Here is a 23256-nt window from a genome sequence, read left to right as displayed (position 1 = left end):
ACCTCCTTGGATCCGTTTTGTAAAAAGATAAAGCACTATGAGAAAATCCAGCCTTGTCATTTATCTCTGCAAATAATTCAGGGCTGATAATGAGAACGAATCAATCAAGGCAGAGCAATTGGCTTGCAAGGTCTGCCCGAGCGGTGTCGGAGGGAAGAGCGTACAAAGCCCGGCACCCGAACGGCCCCTCCGGTCTGCTCCTCCGGCTGGAGACCCGCTGGTGTCTGAAACAAGTGAGAATTGAAGCAAAAGTAAGAGCAAAATAGGTGTGAGGGAATTTTACAGAGAAATCAGAGACTGCGCCACCAAAACAGAACGTCTGAGCTCCAAGGCCAAGCCCGAGCACCACGGGCACGCTGCCGTCTAACAGGGGTGAGCACGGCCAGGGACGGCCAGTTCGTCTGCCGGGGCGAAGGGGGAGAGACGCCGAGCTCTACCATCCCAGGGCTTGGCTGGTAACAGAACCCCAAAACTAAACATCTGCAGCTTTATGGATGCTCTCGAGCACCGGCTTCCCAACCGAGGAACGGCCACCTCAGGGAGGAGGAGGAGGATGAAGAGGAGGAGGAGGAGGGGATGCTCCGCAGGCTCCTCGCCCCAGAGCCAGCAGCCCAGCAGCACCCAGCGGGTTCTCACGTGCCACCTCCCACACCCAACACCAACCCTTCTTCCTAGAAATCCCGCTGCGGCCTTTGGGCCCATAAACACTCGTTCAGCCCCGTCTTGGCGCAGCAGCAGCGTGTGGACAGACACCCAAGCGAGGAAGGCAACTCCTCTGCCTCCCGCATGGGTCCCTGGAGCTCCCTGCTCAGGCAGGGCAGGGGCCGATCCCCGGGGCCAGCAGCTCCATGCCTGGAGACGTGCCGGTGCCTTTGAAGAACAGAATGCTGATTCCTGCACAAGGCAGAGCCGGTTCCTGACAGTTGGAACAATTTATATTTCACACGGCTGGCGTCTGGCAGTTAAAAAGATCGGTGGCAATGTCCTGTCTCTTCCCCCAAAGACAGTGTTAGTGACCCAAGATTACAGTGAGGCCCCTTCAAACGCCAGAAACATTTACAACACTTTCTGTTTACAAGGCAGCAGCGGATGTGACAGTTTTTTCAATGCTCTGCACCACATCTGCCTCCCGCTGGCAACGGCCCTTTTCACAAGCCCTTCCTCACTCATCACGGCAGCTAATGAAATTATTTTCTCTTTGAAAGGATCCATTCACGGCTATTCTTTATTTCCTTTGCAAACGTAATGGGACTTTTTTTTATAGAAGGAAAATACTGTCCACCACGTGTTCAGCACTTTTAAAACTTGATTTCTAAAGAGAACAAAAGATCAGTGCCAGGCTGCCGAGCCCCTTTCTCCGGGCACTTTGTTTCTCCAGCTAAACCATAATGGCATCAGATGGATTTAGAGTGTTCTGTGTTTAATTGGCCTCGTCTGCGCCTGGCTCTTGCCCGCCAGCGCCAGCCGGTTCAGGCTCTCAGCCAAAGCAGGTTTCCAGCCACAGCGAAGGTGAGTGGTTTATTCACTGGAAAAAATGTCAATGACGCTTCAGTCTAATTCAGCCAGAAGATTGTGACTGCACAAACAACCACGAGGCAAGACACTGAGAAACAGCAAATGAGCATAAAAGTGGTGTTTAAAAAGCCAGGAGCGTGGTCGCCGGTGACCGCCCGCCCGCGCAGCCGCCACCGCTGTCAGAGCTCCCGCTGCCCGGGCCCCAGGAAGGATGCTGTCAGTGAGACAAATCATCACCTAAACCACCGTGATTGCAGTTGGTGAAAGTTTTAAACATTTGAACAATGACACAAAAGTTACAAGCGGGGAGCTTGCTCGTGTTTTTGAGCATTAGGGGATTCTCTTTATGGCTAAAGATAGTATAACAAGACAAGCTGTCTTACAGATGGCCTGAGAGGGGACATCAGATCTGCTCAGTTTATCTTCTGTATCTGCAAATGTTTACCTGGATTTCCTTGGACTTTCATTATCCAAAGCCCACTCCTACTTTGGGGGTGGGGGAGGACACAAATGCCTCCCATCCCAATTCCAAAATCCAAAGTGATGCAAGAATAAAAATGCTCGTCCTAAAATTGTACAGAGCGGTTCAAATAGAAGTAATTTGATAATTTCCTCAGGCACACAGAGCAGCAACTCAATAAAAATAAATACGCTAATGAATGTATTTAGTCTTGGCCACTGCATTTCATAAATATTTACTGTTCAGCGTTCAGAGTCAAAATTCACAAGAATCAGTTAACAACCAAAATAAGAAAGATGAAGGAAAGTATTTTGTCCCACTCTGACAACACAAAATATGGTCATTTCCTAATGACTATGGCTCTTCCATCACCAGGTATGGGCCAGCATTTCCCAGAGCACACACCGACAGCACCAGCCACGGAAGCAAAGGCTCGTGGATGTGGAGAGCTGGCGCGTGGCCGCAGCCTGGGGTACATTCATTCAGCTCCAGAACAGGACAGTTGAGACACTAAACACTGACATAAGCAGGACCACAGCACTCAGGCACAGCATAAGGAAGGGCCCCCCAAGAGTTTACATCACATCTGAGAAAATAAAACACAACCCACCCTGAAAAATGCAAAGCCAATCATTCTGCTTCAGGGCAATCAAATAACGGGTTCAAATCTCCACAAACACTGACTTTAAAGGGTAGCAAAGACGGTTTGTGCTTATCCGAATTCTAAATGAAAAGTTTTAAATAAAACTATCCTGATGTGGTGCATGGAACAAAAGGAGGAGGAGAGTATGAGACACTCCTGGTCGGGAACTTCACTTGCACTTGGTAATTCCTCTCCAGGTTTCCTTCTCTTCCATTCAGAAGCGATATGAGAGGAATACTTTCTGAAAGAATTCAAAATATGCAAAACTTGTATTGAGGCATGGCTTTACAGCTGAAAATAATCATGCTGGTAGCAGTATAATAACCAGTATCTCCAACAGAGCAACCAGAACTGAAGGAAGGAGTGACTCGAGCGGGGAACAGCAGCCCCCCTCAGCTGCCACAGCCGAGCTCCACCTCTGCAGATGGAGCCTCCACCCCCAGGATTAAGCCGAGGTAAACAGCACCCGGGCTGTGCTGGCACCTCCCTTGGCAAGACACAAAGCAACTGGTCGACTAGGCAAGGGTGTCTTCATGGCAACACGGGCTATTTTTGTTTTGTTGCTCTACGTTCCCTCACCGAATTCTCGGTCTCTAGAGATTATAGCACCATCTCACAGGAAGACGCTGTTCCCAAGCTCACACTTGCTCCTCCGTGATTTTCATGATCAACACTCCCTTAGGCAGCACAATTCCTTAATCTTTTGTAAAGGATTTGCAGTCTGTGGTCTTTTTTTCTTTCAGCTGTGCATATTAAATGCTCTTCCCTCAATAAAATGGCACCAGTAAAGTCCAGACAACAGCCATGGAATTCCGATGGCAATAAAGACACGTGGTTCCAAGGAATCTTTACGCAAATACATTTTCTCCTGCAAAAGCAGAGAAAACAGGTTTAGAAGAACATTTATTAGGAGGTAACCAAGAGCCATTGTTCTTGTTCTGAAGCTCATTTAAGAGTTGACCAAATCTTCCCTCCACAGATAACCCCTGAAGATACTACCTTTGAGTAAAAATCCTTAGACAGAACCAATGTCATATTCTACTAAGACTATCGCACTTGTGATACAGTAACGGAGAGGAGAGGATGAAATACAGGACACAGAAGTCATCTTCATCAACGTACTGTTCAGAAACTCTGGAATAGCATTAAGCCTAACTCTGCCGTAGACCATGATTTTTCTTGAAAATTCCTCAGAAGTTGCATGCTATTTATAACGGACAAAATACCCATGTCTTTGTAGAACTACAAGGAGCGTAACGTGCAATAGGTGTCCCAAACTCCGAACAATTTTTGCTTATCTGTAGATGGATGCTGCACTTACAACTGCTCATTAAGAGCACGATCACCCGCACTGCTCCTGAAGAAGTGTCTCCATTATTTTAATACCCTGGAAAAAAAGCACAAAGAAATGCCAGTTTTACACACGACTTCAGGACTTCATGCATCAGAGAGCGTACCCCACAACACACCAGTAAGGCCTTAAACAAAAGAGAAATCACATTTTATGGTCCCACTCACTCAGTGCCCAGGAGGCACAAGGAGCGCTGATGGCACCGTGGTATATATCCCTCTTTAAAATGGAAACACCGTCACTCGTGTTCTCACAAGCAACTGGGTGTGCGAGGACGAAAGCTGCCCGTAAAAGCCAGTACGGTTATTTCTAGGCTGAAGGAAAGCAACACTTAAATGAAGTACAAAATGCCATCAGAGGACCATGGAGTGAATGTTTCTTCCGCAGGGCTGATCTGTGAAGGCAGGAGGAAGCACCAAACAACAAACTGTTATTAAAGCAAACTGCGGGTTGGATCCGGGGGTTCTGTTTGCTCGGGGGTGCCCTGCAGACCAGCCCGAGGTGCTGCCAACCAGCACCCGCTGCGCAGGTGCCAACCCTGACCCCTACAGCAGGGCAGGCACCTCCAACACGGGGGAAGCTCTCAACCGAGGGCTCTTCCCACGCCAGGGCTGCAGACTGCTCCACAGCCAGGTTTATCTCTATTTGGAAACGAATTTCAGTTCAAGATTCAGCACAAAGTGAGAGAGAAGCAGGTTCGTATTTGGTGAAAAGCAAAACCCACTCCCTTCAGATAAGAAAACCTAAACCATCCCTTCCTCCTCCGCTTCTGGGCTCTGGCTGTGTACTGGAATTGTAATAACCTGCCAACCCTACCTCTAACGTCTGCTCAGATCCTGCAGACCGAAGCAAGCTTGGAGCTTAGCTACAGCCTGTGTGGGGCTATGGCTCAGCCTGGTACGCTGTTTGTCAAGATAAAAGAAAAAGGATTTCTCAGTCTGAGTCACCACGAGAGGAGGAAAAAAAGACAATTAACTTTAACAAATAGGTCAAGAGAATTTCTTTTCACATCTCTACAAAAAAAATTGGACGAGATATTTTATATCCATGAAAAACAGTTCATCTTCCACACCTATTCTTTGTAGGAGGCAATAAGCTGACTACCTTAGTCTCACTCTAAATTAGACATGCCACTGTTTACAGAATAAAGCACTAATTGACATAAGTGAAGACTCAGAGGTTTGCCTAGGGAATTTAAAAATGTGACTTATTGAATCAATTATTTTCACAGTGTGACAACTGCTTTTTCTTTTGTGTCTCCTCGTAGCACTGCAGACTTTTAGGCAAAATCGTGTTGAGGAAGAAAAGGGGAATGAGAGGGGACTCCATTAAACGAATAAAATACGAAAGGGCAGGTACAAGTCATTCCCCAGTATCTTTTCAGCAAGGAACAACTAAATCAAAGCCTAATCAATATATTCCTTTCAACTAAAGTTCAAACACTTAAATCTCAGCCCCAGGAGATCAGGCTTAAAGGAGCTAAATTTACACTGCTCAGAGTGCAACGATGCACTTGAAATGCAGAACAAACACTGCCTACCCATTACCTCTGCACCTCCACAGCTGCAGCTTAAAAGCTTCTCCGACGGACAAGCCACAGACCAGGGTTATTTTCCCGAGGTGGAGGTTCTCCCCTGCTGTAAGGAGCTGTCCTGGGCAGCCTGGCCCGGCAGCGGGGTAACGCGGGACACGCGGCGGGGCAGCCTGAGGAGCTCCCAGCACCCAGACTGGCCGAGCAGCCCACGTCTGCGTCCGGAGCACCTGCCTGGAGCCAGCCCGGCGCCCAGGGACAGAGAGAATGGATCACGGCTGTAACGCCCTCCACAGCTTCACCGAACGCTCTAAGTTTTAAATAAGAGGTTAAGTGACGTACAGGAAAAGCGTGAGTGGCCTGTTTGAACGCGATGAAGGCAACGCACACCACGGCGCACAGCTCACTGCCATCGCCAGCACAAAAGCAGGGCGGCATTTTAACAGACTAGCAGAAAATTTTATGCCGTCTCTGAAAAGAGCACTTAATACCTTTCATTCTCTTTGTAACCATGACAAAACATTTTCCAGTTAAATATTTGTTATTTGAGCTCAGCTCCATCATTTAACAAACACTACATCACGGCCTTTAATTTCCAGCTCCTTACACATTGAAGTCAAGCAAAAGGAATCTAAAAAAGAAACCAGAAAGTGAAAATGACAGAAATGTTCCAATGTTTAAGAGGCAACGGATAAAACATCCACCAACATAACAAAATTTTCTTGCTACAAATACTCCTCTCTTACATGGCCTTGAAATCGCTCGTAACTCTGTCACCTGTACTGCTTCACACCGGCAGGGATCACCCTAACTTAGACACATACGAACTAATTAGGCCACTTTCTAAACAAATTTTAAAAACTCACACCCCCAGGGCTGACTTTAGGGGCCACCACCACCCCCCCCGGGCAGGAAACTTCTCCCAGCCTTTGCCTGCAGGCTCCAGAGCACCCCTTCCCCTCTCCGAAGGACGCCAGGCTCCTGCCAATAGACCCAGAGCTGGGATCTACCAGCGTATCTGCTCAGACTTCTGAGTTATTCAGGAGGAAAGTGTTATTGGCAATAATGTGGGTGCACATCCTTCATTAATGCCTTTTCTGAACAAGTAAGGAAAAAAATAAACACTGTAATTTCCACCCAAATGCACTAGGACTTCTACAAACAAAAGCAGGGCAGGAGAACTTTATCTCCTATATTTTTGTTCAGAGTTTGAACAAAATAAGAGAAATGTGACAAACATGAGGAGCCATAAAATGTCACTGTCGTTCTGCAAGGCATTAAAAATAACCCCGACCCACAGAATAGGCTCATAGCTCAGTTACAAAAATAACAATTAAAAAGATCAGTGCCTGTGGTGTCCAGGAATAGTTTCATGAATGGTAACTTTTCCTTCTCTTTCTATAAAATAAAGATATTTAATACTGACTGTGTGAACACATGAGCTGTATTGTAATCATTCACAAAATTTAATATTCATGCAGTGTTTTCTCCTGCTCCTCATGTAGCTCATCCCCGACCCCCTTTCCTCTGCCCCCTCACATTCCTACCTCCCTCTGCTTCCCTGCTCCCCTATCTCCTCTGAGCCTCTCCACGCAGATGGATGGAGAAGGGCTCTGCTGGCAGGACCAAGGAGATAAAGCAGGAATATAAAGCAGGAATCGTGGTTTGGCTTTGAAAGTAACATCCTTACGTGCTCCAAGCAATTATACCAGGTGCAAGAAAAGCAATGCCCTTTCGGTCAGGCCCTTAGGAAGGATGGGTAAGTAAATGGAAGCTTGGAGAACATTTATCAAGCATTGTCATTCATGCAACGTATAATTTAAAACTTTAAATATCATCTTTGTATTGCCATTTGTTACATTTGGGTAAAATGTGCCTCAAAACTACTCCATGGCCAAGCCACAAAAGGATCCCTGTCTAACAGCTTAACAGCAATGAAATGCACAGACACAGCTGCTGCCTGAGGGAGACAGATGTCGGGGGGGGAACCACAAGGCCATACGTTTATCCCGGATCTGGTGCGCTTGTATTGTTCTTTTCTTTCTCACAGACCTGCAGACACAGCCCAAACTGCTACAGGATTCCTAACGCAGCGTGTAGAGATGCTGTGAGCGAGCCTGTTCTACCCGCCAGCGCTGCGCTGCCGTGAGCCGGCAGGACGCGTTCCACTGCCCACAGTCACTGCTTACACCAGCACAGCTGTCTGCTTGCGTCCTTTTATTTCTTTTAAAGCCACGACAAGATCTTACAGTTATCAAGAGTAAGCAAATTAATAAATGGCTGTGCTGTTTGAAATACATTTCTATCTACAGCTCCTGGGGCTCAGATTCCAAAATCAGCTTCCGAAGCACCAACGGGACGTTGGGGCTGTCAGCGGAGAGGAGAGGGTCCGAAGGGACCAGGCTCCACGCCCCGACACCCCCTGACTCCAGTGGGAGACAACACAGGACACTCCTAAGGCTGCTTAGAAACTAAAACAAAACAAAAAACCCCAAACAAAACTTCAACAGTATTTACCACTCCGTCCCCATGAGTAATTACAGGATGGCGTAAGGCATGATCTAACTGTGGACATTAAGTTCATCTGAGAAATAAATTTCTCCCTTAGATAACTAAAAAATGATAAATAATGGTAAATACAGGTTCATTATAGCCTTGCAGTTCATAAGATTCACGAGCCCCGCTGTGAAAATGCCATGTTTTCAGGCACATCCATATGCTTCCATTCACCTGAAACAAGACACAAACTGGAGGGAGGAAAAAAAAACAAGAAAAAGGCAAAACCCCTCTTACTTTCTCACTAAAAAGGTTTCATTAAATATTCCTTCCTTCTCCTTCTCGCTCCTTTTTCAGCAGGTGTAACCAGCCTGCGCAGCACACCCGAACCCCCAGATCTCTTCAAGGCACAAACTGCCCCACAATTTCCCTTCCCACCGCAGGCTCCAGCAGACGCTGCTGCTAAACCCAGTTTATCACCACGACACGACTCCCAGCACCCAAAGGCCCCCGAACAGCAGCCCCCCGGGATGCTCTGCGGGATGGCTGGGTAACGTCCAACCTCTTCCATAATTCTCACTGAAAGACAGAACCACTGAAGCATCCAGACACTACAGGGAGATTGACTGTGGCTATTGTAAATACATCAAGCTGCTAAAAAAATTCTAACATTACTGGAGAAAAATGTGTGACATGATCTAAATTCATGTTGACTACTTTGGACTATTTCAGTGTAAAGGTGCTATAGAACTGCAAATTATTATTACAGTATTAGCTGGCACAATGAGGCATTAGGAAGAAGAACTGTGTGAATGCCTGGGGGAAATCAGGAATAAGAACGAATTACAGAAACTGATACAGTCGTACATGCCGTGTTTTAAAATGTATTTGAAATAAAACTATTACCATAATAAAACTAAATCCATTTTTGTTCTGCTTATTCTCTGTAGACAAAAGAAAAGGTCAAATATTTTTTCAACAAATAGAAGATGTAAAGAATCCATTCTTAAAACATCCATTTAATTTCGAGCCCAGATGATCTGGTGATTTGAAAAAATTCAGAATACAATTCAAGCAATAAATAAACTTACCTTCTTCACACCTTGTTTTAAAAATGATAGAGCAAAAGCTTCCAACACACAGTTGAGCAAACCTGCCCCCGTAACGGATATTCTGCCTTTTTGCGTGAAGTCTGTCCTAAGAAACAGGAACACAACAGCCTTTTATTCCTGTGTCTGCTCAGGAGACATGAAGTGTAAACTCTACGTTACCAAGTCAGCGCTGGAGACCCGAGTAAGGGATTCATCTGTTACACTCATGTATTTTCTGTGGCGATCTCAAAGGCAAACAAGATAGAGGTTCAGGTTGGACATGAGGAAGCACTTCGTCTCAGCAAGGGTCATTAGCCATTGGAAGGGGCTGCCCAGGGAGGTGGTGGAGTCACCATCTCTGGAGGGGTTTAAGAAAAGCCTGGACATGGCACTTAGTGCCCTGGTCTAGTTGCCATGGTGGTGTCAGGGCAATGGTTGGACTCGATGATCCCAGAGGGCTTCTGTCAACGCAGTAACACCACAACTGCGGGGAGTTCAAGTGACGGCGCTGGAGAACGGGAGAAGGTTTCCCCCAACCACGGGATGGACATCAGCAGTAAAAACCCACACCGAACCCAGCTGCTCTGGTTGGGATTTATTTATTCATTTTGCAGCTTCACCATTGCAGGAGACAAGGAGGGGAGGCTCAAGGAAAATATTGATCTCTGATGGATTTCCGTAGCACGCAGCTGGCAATGCCGCATCATCACAGCACAGGCACAGGGAGAAGTCTATTAATGAGATCCAGCTACTGAATTATTGACTAGCTAAGCACGGCAAATTTGGTCTAATTGTTTTCATGATGGGACTTTAATTAAAGTGTCTTTACTATAAAAAGCCTAGCAATATTCTCGTTCAGATAGTGTCAGGGAGAGTTTCCAAAGCCTGTATGGCTTTCAAAACTAAATTACAAGTTACATCCAGTGCAAGGCTCTTCAAATGAGGGAGCTTCTGTACAGGAGATCTTTCTAATTCCCATCTCCAGCTGACGAGCACTGCTCACGCATCACGTGCATCCCTCTGCATCAGGGAGGCATCTTCTCGCCCTGCACCCACCGCGCCGTGAGAGGCTGCAGCTCCCTGGGGCTGCACGAAATGAGGCGAAGTGCTGGGTAATGAAGGGAATCCGACAGCAGCTGAGGAGTACAAAATGAGACAGCAAAGAAACGCTCCTGGTGGGGAGGGGGAAAGCAGCCAAACCGAAACACAGAGGGACGGCAAATGTCACCGGAGACATTCAAGCTACGCAGGGATTCTCCACTGCAGAAAGACAGGTATAACCTGCCCAGACACGTGGAAATTTGCCAGTACATCACTTCAGCATAAACCCAGGCAGTTACAGGGGAGTTTGGCCACTGCCTTTCCCCTTGGGTCTGGCACTGTGCACACACAACCCCTCCCAGAGCCCTCCCCGCCACACGGACACTGCCCAGCTCAGCTGGGTGGGAAGCAAGCTCAGACCTAACGCACACGTCTAGGCTAAGCGCAAGCGGGTCACTCTAGGAACTGCCACTAACCCAAGCACGGATGCGTGCAAGTGGAGGAGAGCAGCTACAAGATTCACACTGGTTTGACACACCAGCAGTGAAAGCTCCGAGCCCCAGCATCACTTCAATCGCCCCAGTTCCATCAGGGTCATCGGGAAGGTCACAGTCTCCCTTCCCTGAGCTGTGGCTCTCTAGCTGAAAATCATAAAGGATGTAACTGCCAACTGGGTAAACTAATCCATGTCCTACGGATGAGGTTCTGCTGAACGTCTGAGCCACTGGTCCTGCAGGGACTGGATTCATGGTTTGATTTTCTACAGCATATGGGTCTACAAACTAGCTGGGCTGAAGTCAGCACAATTATAATTTAGAAATACTCTGGATTCCCATCAGCATCATCCCGCCACGCGTGCCTGGGACCAGGCTGCAGCTCTGCTTGCAGAGGCCCAGAGCAGGGCTGCGGGTGCCAGGGCTGATCGCACGGCGCGGAGCCCACCGCGCACCCGGGAGCTGCGGGCAGAGGCGAAGGCAGCGACCGGCTCGGGCGGCTGATGGTGCTGCAAGCCAGCAAAGCAGCACTCTGCCTTCATTCATCAGCACCCTTAACGACATCACGTTAAAGCTGATTAAGCAAACAAACAGCCCGCTACAACCCGCGCACGGTGCCTGACTGAGGCGCAGAATATTCTCATTCTCTTCACGCTTTTAGTGCCCTCAAGAGTTTCAGGAGGCTGCTGTTGAGATCTGCCCAGCGGTGCTCACTGGAGAGAGACAAGTTCCCGTCTGTACTCAGGTTACCATCACTCTCATAATGTTGTTCTCCCTTTAGGGGTATAATGCACAATTTTCCCACTAATCAGGATCACTTGAGTCTCCTCATTGTGTGTTTTCTCATTTCTCTTCAGTGCAATAGTACGCTGCTAATGTTATGCCCTTTGCATAGTTCCTTCATCTATTCAAATGGAAATGTCACTGTACGTACACTACATGCAGCTGAAATTTCACGTCTGTTTTGCCAGGCAACGCTGAGGACACGTCTTCCCTAAACTGGAACTGAAAAGCCTTGAGAACAGGGCATGAGTGACCAGTTGCAGTAGTTAGAGTTTCTACACCAACAGGACTGACACCTACAGTTGCAATGCAACTCTGACAAAGCCTCAGTAAGGACAGAGGGTCCCAGCAAACTTCTGAAATAAAACAGTTTAAAAAGCCAGAGGAACGTGTCCTTTAACAGCAACGTCCCAGCCTGGGGCTTTCAAAAATGCCTAAGCCACAAGGAATTTAGTATCATCTGAAGTTGGTGAATGTTTTCTTAAAACATTCTTAGAGCTTTCTGAAGTCACATGGACCTTGCTGGACAACCCTGCCACGCTTTCCAGGGTACATCACAAGGCGAAAATAACAACTAATTACAAGAGACACCAGAACAAAGTAAGAATTAATGGGGTTGACATCAGCTGGAAATAGATCTTTTTTTAAAGACAGTCACATGTATCACATACCTGCTCATTTCAGTGCTACAGGAATTAGAAATTCCACTCTGATCCTGCCATAAATGTGCACAGACATTTCTAGGCTCCACTCTGCACCAACACAAGTGTGTGTTCTCCCAGGCAAAGCCCCACGGCAGCTTACATCCCTGGGGCACAGCGGGCCAAACACCAGAGGAAGAAAATTGTCTGGGAACAAGTATGCTCCACGCCAACGGCTGGCAAGCAGGAGGGAGCTGATAATTTTTAAACCGCTGTCCAAGCATCTGTTGGTAGACACGAGAGCAAAACGAACACTCTGGCTACGCCTGCTGTGCAGGAACAGCGGGGCAGCCTTCTATGACTGCAGAGCAGCACACAGAAAATTAATTTCCAGTGATTATTTGTGCTCTGGCCAGAGAGCCTAACCTCGCGTCTGAACAAGCCGGAGGAAAGCTACAGGACGTCTGCAGCTGCTGCTTCAAACGCATTCAAGACATACCAAAGAAATTATTACTCAGACCCCTCTCATTCCAAGCATTCAAAAGGCAACAGCAAACCCATTTTCAGGGCCATGGGTGAGCAGCAGCAGCCCTGCGCCGGCACAGGGGCACGGCTGCGCCCAGAGGCCAGCACTCACCAGTTTGGGTTCTCCGAGCTCTCTCTGAAGACAGACTCCTCGCTCAGAGATGCATACTGTGTCCACGTAAGACAGTGAGTTTTCATGGCCATATTTCTTTTCTGCATATTAAGCCAAGATTCCTCTTCCATGTAGATGTCAGGCACTTTTAAGACACTGACCTGGGAAATAGAAGATTTATAGCTTTTTTTTAAAAAAAAAAAAGAAAGGGGCGAATCACTTCTCAGTATTTTGAAAGCATTACTGGCCTCAGAGGATAAGACTGAGGATTCGGGAGGAGGGCCCGTCAGCTGTGGTTAGCCCAAAGGAGAACACAACTTCCTCAGCAGCTACTAAAGGCCATGCAAATGCTCCAAGGTTTAGGGAAGCTGCTCGGTCCCCAGCCAGACTTCCAAGACCACTGCAGGCCAACTTACCTGCATCGCTTCACGCTTCCCATCTTGCTGCTGACAGTTAATTTATGACACCGAGGGGTAGGAGAAGCCACTTCGGAGCAGTGACATGCAAGGCAGCCAAACCCACCAGCTACCCCAGGAGGGCAGGAGAGAGGCTCGCAGCGCCGCGGGCTCCTGCTGCCAGGCGCAGCGGCTGCCCCCTTCTCCAGCTCCTTCCTCCCAGGAGCCCTCCTCCTCCTCCACAGCCCACTCATCAACCTGAGCGACCTTCATCTAGCAAGCGTGGGCCAAAGAAGGGATGAAAATCTCACCATCGGTTTATCTACACTCTGCCTGTACAGGGCAATATGATCTCCTTGGCAGGTGAGGCTTGGAAAAGACAAACACACGTTTAGAGGCAAAAAACAGAGTGGTCAGCACCAGGAAAAGAGTGCATGCACCCTTTTAAGCATGCAGGCTGTGAAACAGTAGTTATTTAATCATGCATCAATGTAAATGTACTTTTCTGCATACAGACTATCTGCTGCAAGACACTCTGAAAAAAAAACAAATAATAAATTAAGGCTAATTCTCCTCCCATAACAAACTGTGAAGAAAGGACTGTCACTACGAGGGACACAGGAGAGAGACAGTAAGGGATTGCATAAGCCAGGTCCTTATGTTTTCTACAGCCTCATCTTATCTTCTTTATAGGGACTCTACGATGCCATATTTAACTTGCATCGTGCTATAGGCACGTTAAATATTATTTCAGTTCCCTCTGAATTCACTTACAGAATGGTTTTGCAAGAGATTACAACCCAGTGTGTTCAGGAGCCATGGACCAGACATCCAAAATACCCGAGCTCAGCTTAGAAACAACTGCCCAGTGTTCATTACTGGCTGCCGCCTTCTTGCTGAGATCCACGAGACTGAGCTTTTATAAAAATACCATTTACCACACAAAAACTGTGAGCATTGACAGCAATAAGATTATTATATTGGGGTGGGTGGAATGGTTGTACTTTCACTGTGGCCCAGGGAACATTTTAAAACAGCTTTACCTTGCCCAGGTACAAAAGTTAAAAGCCCATCACTGCCTGTAAAACCACCACCACACCAGTTACATCCTGGTGTGCTCAAGGCTACAATTTTGTCCGTTCAAATTAAATATAAAATCAGTTCCTAGAGAATTTTTTTCTCTAAACTTCTCTTTAAAAGTAACTTTTCTAATTTAAAAAAAAAATCACTACAAAATGTGATCCTTTTAAACAAGATAAACCACAGTGAAGCATTAAGGTTTCACAACTTGACTACATTTCTCTTAGTTACCTTTCTTAAAATTTCAGGAATTACATTCTGGCACTTTGCAATTCTCCTCCGGTAAATAATCCCCGTAGACGAATCTGATGACAAAAGAAAATCAGAATGGAAGCGTTACAGCAGCAAATATTACCTTTTTTTTAACAAAAACAAAGTCATCAAAAGACTTCACAGCACAGCAAATGCACAAGCAGAAACGCTGGCAAATTAACAGAGCATTGAGGGGGTGGTTTTCATTTGGGTTTTTTCTTTTTTAAAGTATAACCAGAGAACCCTGCTCTGGGTGGCACCAGGCGGTCGACGACTGGGGCAAGAGAACAGCTCAGGTGACTGAGCTACCAGACCAACATAGGGACTCAAGTTTAGTTATTTCTATCCCTACCCCGATTTATATTCTCAGGCTCATTCCCTGGGCAAACACACTGTGCACAAGACTTACACAACAGTCCTGTCTCATCACACATTTATTTTTGTACAGAGTTGGACCCAGTGACAAGGACAAAACTATCTATTAGGAAACAAATTACAGTTATTTAGTATCTCCAAAAAATGGCTGGCTTTTAGAATCACTCTGCCTTTTAATATTTAATGACCCGGATCAAGAACAGAACGCTACCGAACGAGAAGCCAACTGGCAGGCAGCCCGGGTTAAAGACTTCTCCAGGACGAGAGCACCTTCTCGAACAGCTGCATTTGGTGGGATGTGTGCAATGAAAACTGCACGGGGCTCCGTTTCCAGAACTCTAACAAACACATCACATTAATAACATGGAGCATCTCCATGCAATGTAGAGCAGAGAAGTGCTCTGCGGGCAGAGTGGTTCACTGCACTGGAAGAAAACAGCGATGGCAGCACTAACAGCTTCCTTGAACCTCAGGGCAACCTCACTAACAACTCGCTTAGGAGAAGAGTGTAAGCCTGGAATTAAGAGCCACCATTAAACATGAGCTGTAAGACAGAAGACACTCACAAAACGTATGATAAAGAGCATCCACAAGCATTTGGGAATAAAACTTTAAAGTCCACAAATTCTTATCTCATCCCAAATGGGTATTTGATCACAGCTCCCACATTTGGAACCATGCTGGTTATTTGCATGCAAAGTCCTATGGTACTTGTTTCCCATATGGTGGCACAAGGGAAACAAGTCACACAAACTAACATGCAGAGGCACTGCCTAACTGCAAGCGTTTCCTGCAGGCTCAGCAACTGGAAGACAAAAATCCATGTGGTATCAGCAAACCCAACCTGGCACCTGCGCTCTGACCCGGGCAGATTTATCTTCCCATCAATATGACCATCAATGGTAACATCTGATTTTCGGTATTTCAGGAATTCTGACTGATACAGCGAGAGACTGAGGATCTGTGATCGCCTTCTGACTGCCAGCATCCTACAAGGCCACCGTGCAAGTCACTGATTCCTGGAGCTACCTCCTTGTGACCTGGGAGGGGACAGAGCAAGCGATCCCTCCGAAGGCAGGGACCAGACAGCCAAGCAGCGCGATGCCTGTGCAGCGCCCGAGGCTCGAAACCACCACAGAAACGGCAGGGAACCGTCCAGCAAAGGAACACACTACAGAGGAACCAGGTGTGACGTGTCTAACGGCCTCGAAATAAGCTGAAAATTCAAGTACTTAACGCAGTTAAAAGACACACTTGGTGGGGGGAAGGTGTTAATATTTTCTTGCTCTGGCTTATGCAATGTCCGGCACGCAGGAATCCCAAGCATGTTTGCTGGGCCCAGCTTCTACTGAAATACAACTACTAAACAATTCATTTTAAAGGCTATGAAAAATTTTAATTATCTCTGTAAGAAAAGTCAGGCAGCTTACCTGTTTTCTCTTCCACTGTTTCTACAGCAGTGACGTGTTTCTCCATGGGACTGGGATACTGGGATAAAAACGCACAGGGTAAAGGTTACCACTTCTCACACGGGTAAAAGGAAATTGCTAGCTGTCACTTGTCGAGTCAGAAGCAGTTTCATAGCTTCCCTCAACAGGTACGAGCTGCCTAATATTAACAATCCGCAGCCTCCGCTCAAGTTGGTGGAAAGGAAGAATTTAGTAAGACCAGCTTAGTGAGATTAGGAAACAACAGAAAACCCACAATACTGCCACGAGAAAAATGGCTTGAAGGGAGCTGTTAGCTCTGGCTGCAGCATGCAGACATCTTCCACACACCCTCCACACCGCCCAAAGGAAGCCGAAAGCTTCTTCGAAGGAAGAAGAGTCTATTTTGGAACTTACAAAACTCCTCTGGCTACACATGGGACAGACAAAGCTACAAGGACCTTGCTCTCCATTGCAAAAAGCAACCGATGTTCACGTGAATAATAAACTCTAAAATTTAAAGTGCAAGATAATTTACTGAACTCAAATAACACTCAAAAGTTACCGTGACCTCCACGCTAATACAAATGCCAGGCTGAAGAAATACTGACCACCATTAAACACTGACATTACACAAAATGAAGCGTTAGGAAAGGTGGGGAAATTGCATGTTAAGACTAACTCAGTTTAGGAAATGCAATCACGATGTCCAGTAATAGGTGCTCCACAGTTCTGATATAAAAGAAATCTTGGGTTCTAAGCTAAAAAGGTCGACAACTCCAGAACAGGCTGTTCTATAATCCAGCTCTACTATTTTTTCTTGCTGCAGAATAAAAGGTGATGTAAGAAGTGCAAGGCTTTCAAGTCCTGTTCCACACAGAAACTGGAGGCTTCTCCACAACGTGCTGCTCTGAAATGGCAGGAGTGGCATAATTACATTATCGATGTAACTCACACTCCGTAAGGCCCAATCGTGTGAAACAACGAGCCATTTACATAAATCTTTCACTAAATAGCAGGCTCTATTACCCCAGTATTTAAACAGAAATAGACTCAATTTCCTACACAGCACAGTAAAAGAACATTACAAGCGTACAAGCAGATGTAATGGCTAGGAGAGTCTAAGAGCCACAAAAATAGTGTTTCCAGCCAGCCACAGCCTCCCCGCAAGGTGCCCGTTCCCCGGGGACGCCAAAGCTAACAGCAGCAGAGAACAAAGAGCTCTCAGCCTGGCTGTTATTTCAGCCCTGCCGTAACTCAACCCCGGAGCCCTCCTGCCAGCACCGGAGGCGCAGGAGTCCCATCCCTCTCTGAAGGGCTCCCGTTAGCCCAAGGGCTTCAGCCCTGCCCTGCAGGCTGCTTGCCCAGGAGCACAAACACAAACTGCCCTGCGTCACCTCTGCTGCTCAGCAAGGGCAGGGGCGGGCGCTGCCACCCCTCCCAGAACCACACAGGACACTGCCTCCAGCACCCCCAGCCCCAGCCCCCTGTGCTGGCCACAGGAGACAGCAAGGACTTGCAAATTCTGGAATTGCCAGACAAGAGGCGGCTACTAACCCACGGTCATGCCCATGCGTCGCAGCTCCCACCTCACACCGTTCACTGAGAACACGCCCCAAAGGGCACCCCTGCGCCAGGAGAGAGGGCTCGGGGTGCTGGGACAGGGACGGGCTGCGACCTGCTCCTGACACGTCCCTGGGAGCTCTCAAGGCACAGCCACCGTCCCCTCCGCCTGCAAACCAGCACCGAGAGGGTGCCGGGGCTGGCCAGGAGCACGAGGTTGTGAGCTGAGAGCATGGCAGCAACTGCGGGGCAGGATCCGGCCGGGATGCCCCAGGGCAGCCCTCCTGCCTGCTGCCAGGGCAGCGGGACTGAGCCCCAGAGCTGCCTGGGCAGGAGCCACATCCCCAGCACCCACAGCCGCTCCGGCACCGCCGGCACCCGGTGAGGAGGGAATGCCATCTTGTGGTGCCGCCGGCAGGCACGGCACCGGCTCGGGTTGGGCAGCGCTGGGGTGGGCAGCACCGGGCTGCTCTGCCTGTCCCCCCGCGGAGGCAGAGCAGAGCACGGGCACCGCTGGAGCCCCCCGACCCCGCTCCTCAGCCACGGCCCCTGCCCTGGCGTGTGCCAAGCTGCGGAAGGGTCCCCCCAGGAGGGTGCCACCACGACCCCCTCGTTACTCTGGAAATGCACAAGCAGAGACCCCAAGGCCTGTCCGCTTACTTGGCACAGGAGCAAACCTCATCGCTCTCCCTGCCCAGGGACAACCTTCACGCCTTGCCTTCGTTAAACCCTTCCCAGGCTGCAGCCGGCAGGTTTCCCACGCCTCAGACTGCGCCTGGGGAAGCACACCTCTAAATGCTGCAGCCCAAAATACTTCTATGAAAAAGAAACAGTTATCCAGGCAAAGTGTGCACACTTTTCTTAAAAAAATTAAATAGTTCCAACGAGTTCCTGTAGTAAATTTCCTTCCAGATTGATTTGCTTATTTTAAAGACTTTTCTCCTCGATCCCACTAAGAGGAGCCCAAACCACGGAGCCGACTTTGCCTTTAAGCTACCCAGAGCCTTGAAATGACTTTTTTCTACGCTGGCTGCCGGTCGTTGAGTTTCCTGAAGCCGTCAGAGCCCGTGTCACAGCCGCGGAGCTGCGAGCACCACACAGCAAACAGCAGCTGGGAAGCACCGAGACCTCCGTACCCAGCAACCCCTCAGCACCCAGCACGGGGGGCACCCAAGGGGTTACCCCTCATTTCACTCCTACCAGAACTGAAGCACTCTGTTCTCCACTTGCAACAACTCAAATCAGATAGAGAATTCCTCTGCTCTCATTCCGTCCTCCTGCAAAGGCACTGATTGTTTTCTACAAACAACAACAAGCAGAATTGATTGCATTAGTCATTATTCTGAACCCAGGGAATTAAGACCCCCACGTACCTCTCCTAACTGGAATGCGTACGATCATTTATCAAAAGCAGCAGCTCCTAACCACAGCCACGTTTCTTAGAAGTTATTTGAGGGAAACAGCAGGCCTCTCAAAGCAGCACTGTGTTTAGCAGCAGAGAGAAATCACTGCAGGTTGCACATAATGATTTGTACAAAAATGAAATATTTCAAAGCAATGAAGGGCTGGTTTTACGTGCAAGATCAAATGGAGCCCACATACATCAAAATGACAGCTTCAAAGACTTCCAAAAAATAACAATATTTAAATTCATAAATATTCTGATTCTTTAACTGCAAGGAAATGAAGTAGTGACACTGCAAAATCAGCTAAACCCTTCCAGATTCCTCCACTTTGTTACTGGTTTGGAAAGGTGGTAGCTGTAAATAAATGTAAATTTTAAAAAAAGTCTAATAAACGCACTGCCCAGACTACTACCTGTGATACCACGACCCCAACACCTGACGCAGCAGGCTGTCCACCTGATCACCACCTATTTCTTACCGATTCTACGTCAGAAAGCAGAGGATGCACCTCTGCGGTGAAAGCACGTTTCTAGGGTAGCCGGGTGTGATCCTGCTGCAGAGTGCAGTGATGGTTTAAACCTAACCTGGGAGATGCACGAGGGAGGGGGGTCAAAAAAAAAAAGCCCAGAGTGACGCGTCACACAGTCCCAGTGACTTCTGTGCTCCGTCCTCGGAGATGGAAGGTTGGAGCCGACACGTGAAACGCCCCAGTCGAGGCAACACGGGGGGCTTCGGTGAGCCTGGAGATGTCCTGGCACAAACACGCCCTTGAAGAACCCTGACTGCTTTGGCTCTGGTCTCCTCTGAGGCACATCTGGTCGCACCTTCCCACCCTGTTTTGCAACATAACAACATTCAAAGGTTCAACGTGCAGACTCACGACAGAAAGAGCAGGAGCCGAGCCCTGAAGCCAACTTCAACTAGGGATTTATGAGTAACTATGGCAATTATTTTTTCAATCATATCAAATTCCTGGCTAAAAGCGTGTGATGCACTTTGCTGCCACATACAAATGAGGATTATTTTAACCTTTCTGCTCTGCGCTTCTGGCTGTCATAATTAGCCTCGCTATTCACCTCCAACCGCCCTTCTCATGTCAAATGGAAGTACACTACAGAGTAAAATTTCCATTTGCATTTCTACTCTGGTTCAAATCACAATGAAAAGCACTAACCCTGCTTCTCCTCTCACCTCTAATTGCCAAACACTCAAGAAAATCAGCCAAAGGTGGCCCCTGCCTTCCCTGTGGATTTTCACAGGACTATTTCGAGCACATCCCCTGGTTAGCCATAGTGTGGCAGTCTAAACTGCATCCACAGCAAATTGGACTGCCCAAGCTTGCCAAAGATACAGCTCAGGATTTCTGCAGCAGGGCGAGAGAGAAAAATGTTTGCTTTTTTGCCTTTTTTTTTTTAAGAAAACCTTAAATGCATCTTTGCACAGTCCTATTCTAAGGTAAAAAAAAAGAATAGCTGTAGATGGCTACAAAAACAGAAGGGAAATAGACTCCAGACTAAGCATCTTTGCCTATATTTACTGTTCAAAGTTCTGGCACTTCGGCTTGTGAGGGTATTTTGGGTTTTTCCTTTGTAAAAGAATTCCACGTACACAACAGTTTGGTTTTCAGTACAGGGTGTGACACCGCTACGGGAGATGAAGAACCGGCAGCTGGCTGACACAAAAAAGTCCTTCCTTGTGTTTTAAGTTGGTTGCATCAAGGATGAATTTAGCCCAAAGTCAACATTTGTTTAAACACCTTGTCCTGCTGAGAACATTCACAAACCCATGGGGTTTTGTGCCAAGGAAATGCCCTCGCTATACAGCTGCTCCCTTCTACCGTTGATGTTTAAACACATGCGGCCAAAACAAATACAATGGAGCCTGCTCTGCTCTTCACCTTGGTGTTCACAAAAACCTGCCAGCTAGAGGGCAAAAGCCTGGCATCAGCTTGTAATAAAAGATTAGAATTTATCCTTATTCCTGTGCTACTGTTCAGAGGGAAACACCAACAAACAGGACAGTTTTGACGCACAGCTTGGAGCTTAGGTCTGAGAGACAACAGCGCTCAGAAGGAAAATTTAGCAGGATGCTGGGAAGGAAAATTTTAGCATGTGCTAGGAGCACATGCAACACAGAAACGCTGTTTACCTTCCATCAGCAGCCTTCTGCCACTGCAAACCATTTTAATTTTAAAGCCTACCTGAAAGTCTACAGATTGTCGCACTACGAGGCCAAAAGCCGTACTGCACGGAGCAGTGATGCAGGGGTTGGCATTCTGCAGGGACACAAACACTGAATTCGTTTCTGCTGACCTGACCTGTGTCTCTGGGCACATCCCCTGTGGCACGGGGCAGCCGTGCCCCCGCCGAGCCCACCACCGCTCGCAGACCCAGGGCCCGTGGCAGCAGGCAGGATTTGGTGGCTTTGCTCACTGCAGCGAAGTCCCTCGCGCGTGTTTTGCCCACCCCACGCTCTGCGAGCAGCAGGGAGGCTGCTTCTGGCCACGAAGAAGGGCCACACGCCTTCCACCACGGCCAAGGCGCTGCCCGCCCTGTCCTTCTTGCCGGGGCCAGCACCGTCCCCGCTGGAAGCCACCGCGGGCGCGGCTGCGGGGCCAGCCCGGGCGCCCCGGGGTGCCGGGCAGCCGGAGGGAGGCCGCCCTGCTCCGGAGACTCGCACGCAACCAGCACCCCGTGCACAGCAACGCGAGGTGTCATCTAAGCATGAAAAAACATCTCTGATAAAGAGGAAACCCGAGCGTGCGGCTGCAGGCCGGGCCGCGCAGAGCGGGAGCCGGGGAAGGGCACGGCGGGCCCCGCTCCCGCGCGCCACCCGCGCCCGTTCCCCTCCCACGGAGCACGGCTGTTTGGGAGGGAACGGGGCAGAGCCGGCGGGTAACGCGGGGACCGGGCAGCGCGGCCCCGGAGCGGGCGGACGCCGCGGCCGGGCCCCGCCGCCGCCGTGAGGCGCTCCTGCCGCGGCGGCAGCGCCGGGAGGGCGGGCGGGGCGGCCCGGTTACCTTGCGGAGGTAGCTGGCCACCACCTGCTCGAAGGGGTACCGGTACACGCGGTGCACCTCCACCGTCACCCCCATGGCGGGCCCCGGCACGGGCCCGCTTCCTGCGCGCCCCGCTCCGCCCCGCGGGCCCGCCGCGGGCCGCCCCGCCCCGCCACCATCTTGTGTGCGGCCACCGCCCCGGCGAGCCGGGCTGGGAGGGGTCCGGCTGCTGGAGAGGCCGCCAAGCTGCGGGGGACCCCCTGCAGCCCCCGCACAGGCCCCGGGCCCGTGTGCGGCAGCACGGCAGAGCCGGAGGGAGGGAGCGCTTCAGCCCCGGCCCTGCGGCCTCGGTGCCTCCCGGCAGGCCCGGGCCCGGCCGCAGGCGCCGGGCGGCGGCCCTGGGCGGGTTCGTGCCTCTTCCAGCTGGTGCCGGGTCCGGGCCGGGCTGGAGCCTCCGGCCGCAGCAGAAATAAAAACAGCAGCGTGTTAAAAGGAACCCATGGCCTCAGCAGCAGCCTCCCCGCGATGCTTTAGGAAAGCTCAAACCTCTTTTTCGTGTAAAATAAGAGCACGTTTGTTGGGTAAATCAAGTCAGAGCATGGCTCCTCGCTGCGAGCATCGTGTCGGGGTGAAGGGGAATAGCTGACGCAGCCAGGAGGAGTAATAGTGGTTGAGAAACATCATAATTACTGCAGAACAATAAATACTGATCTTATAAATGCATATTTTCATCTAGTTTTATTGTAAACATTAAACTATCAGGCAACGATTTTGCCTGGTTGCTTTTTTCGTCTCTAAAGCCAGCAATCTTTTGAACAACCCCAACAAGCTATGAGATCAAACAGGTCAAATTTGAGGGAAGAGATCCGCTTGACAACAATTTCTGATTTGTGAGGTCTCATCTGCCCTCAGTGAACACCCCAAGGACTACATTTTTTCGTGTTGCAGATCCTGGGACGATAAATTATGTTAATCAAGTATCTGCTATAGATTCATGCACTTTTTTTGAAAAATAAACCCACAGTACCCACTGAACAATTTCAGTAGGAGACATATGGAAGTGTAAGGGCTAAAACG

At 48.9% G+C, this 23256-nt stretch overlaps 1 protein-coding gene across 4 annotated transcripts; it reads right to left on the bottom strand.

Annotated features, from left to right (window-relative positions):
• Positions 1 to 884: 884 nt before the first annotated feature.
• Positions 885 to 22285, bottom strand: PRELID2 (PRELI domain containing 2). Of its 4 annotated transcripts, XM_068409377.1 has the most exons (7): positions 22201 to 22285; positions 16216 to 16273; positions 14390 to 14463; positions 12684 to 12844; positions 9088 to 9193; positions 3940 to 4005; positions 3404 to 3486 (listed from the first exon to the last, which is right to left on the bottom strand). In XM_068409377.1, exons 1-6 carry the CDS (start codon positions 22273 to 22275, stop codon positions 3961 to 3963), a joined length of 519 nt encoding a protein of 172 aa, XP_068265478.1. In that variant the 5' UTR covers positions 22276 to 22285; the 3' UTR covers positions 3404 to 3486; positions 3940 to 3960. The 4 variants fall into 4 exon arrangements, 3 of the variants coding, with proteins under 3 accessions (XP_068265477.1, XP_068265478.1, XP_068265479.1); XR_011048872.1 differs by lacking the exons at positions 3940 to 4005; positions 9088 to 9193 and adding an exon at positions 885 to 1525 and having other exon boundaries at positions 2586 to 3486; XM_068409376.1 differs by lacking the exons at positions 3940 to 4005; positions 9088 to 9193 and having other exon boundaries at positions 1539 to 3486.
• Between the last annotated feature and the right edge of the window lie 971 nt (positions 22286 to 23256).

The sequence above is a fragment of the Nyctibius grandis genome, chromosome 10 (assembly GCF_013368605.1).
Source record: "Nyctibius grandis isolate bNycGra1 chromosome 10, bNycGra1.pri, whole genome shotgun sequence".
NCBI classification, from domain to species: domain Eukaryota; kingdom Metazoa; phylum Chordata; class Aves; order Nyctibiiformes; family Nyctibiidae; genus Nyctibius; species Nyctibius grandis.
The sequence above is the reverse complement of the archived record's forward strand: the minus strand, read 5'-3'. Positions and strand labels throughout refer to the sequence as shown.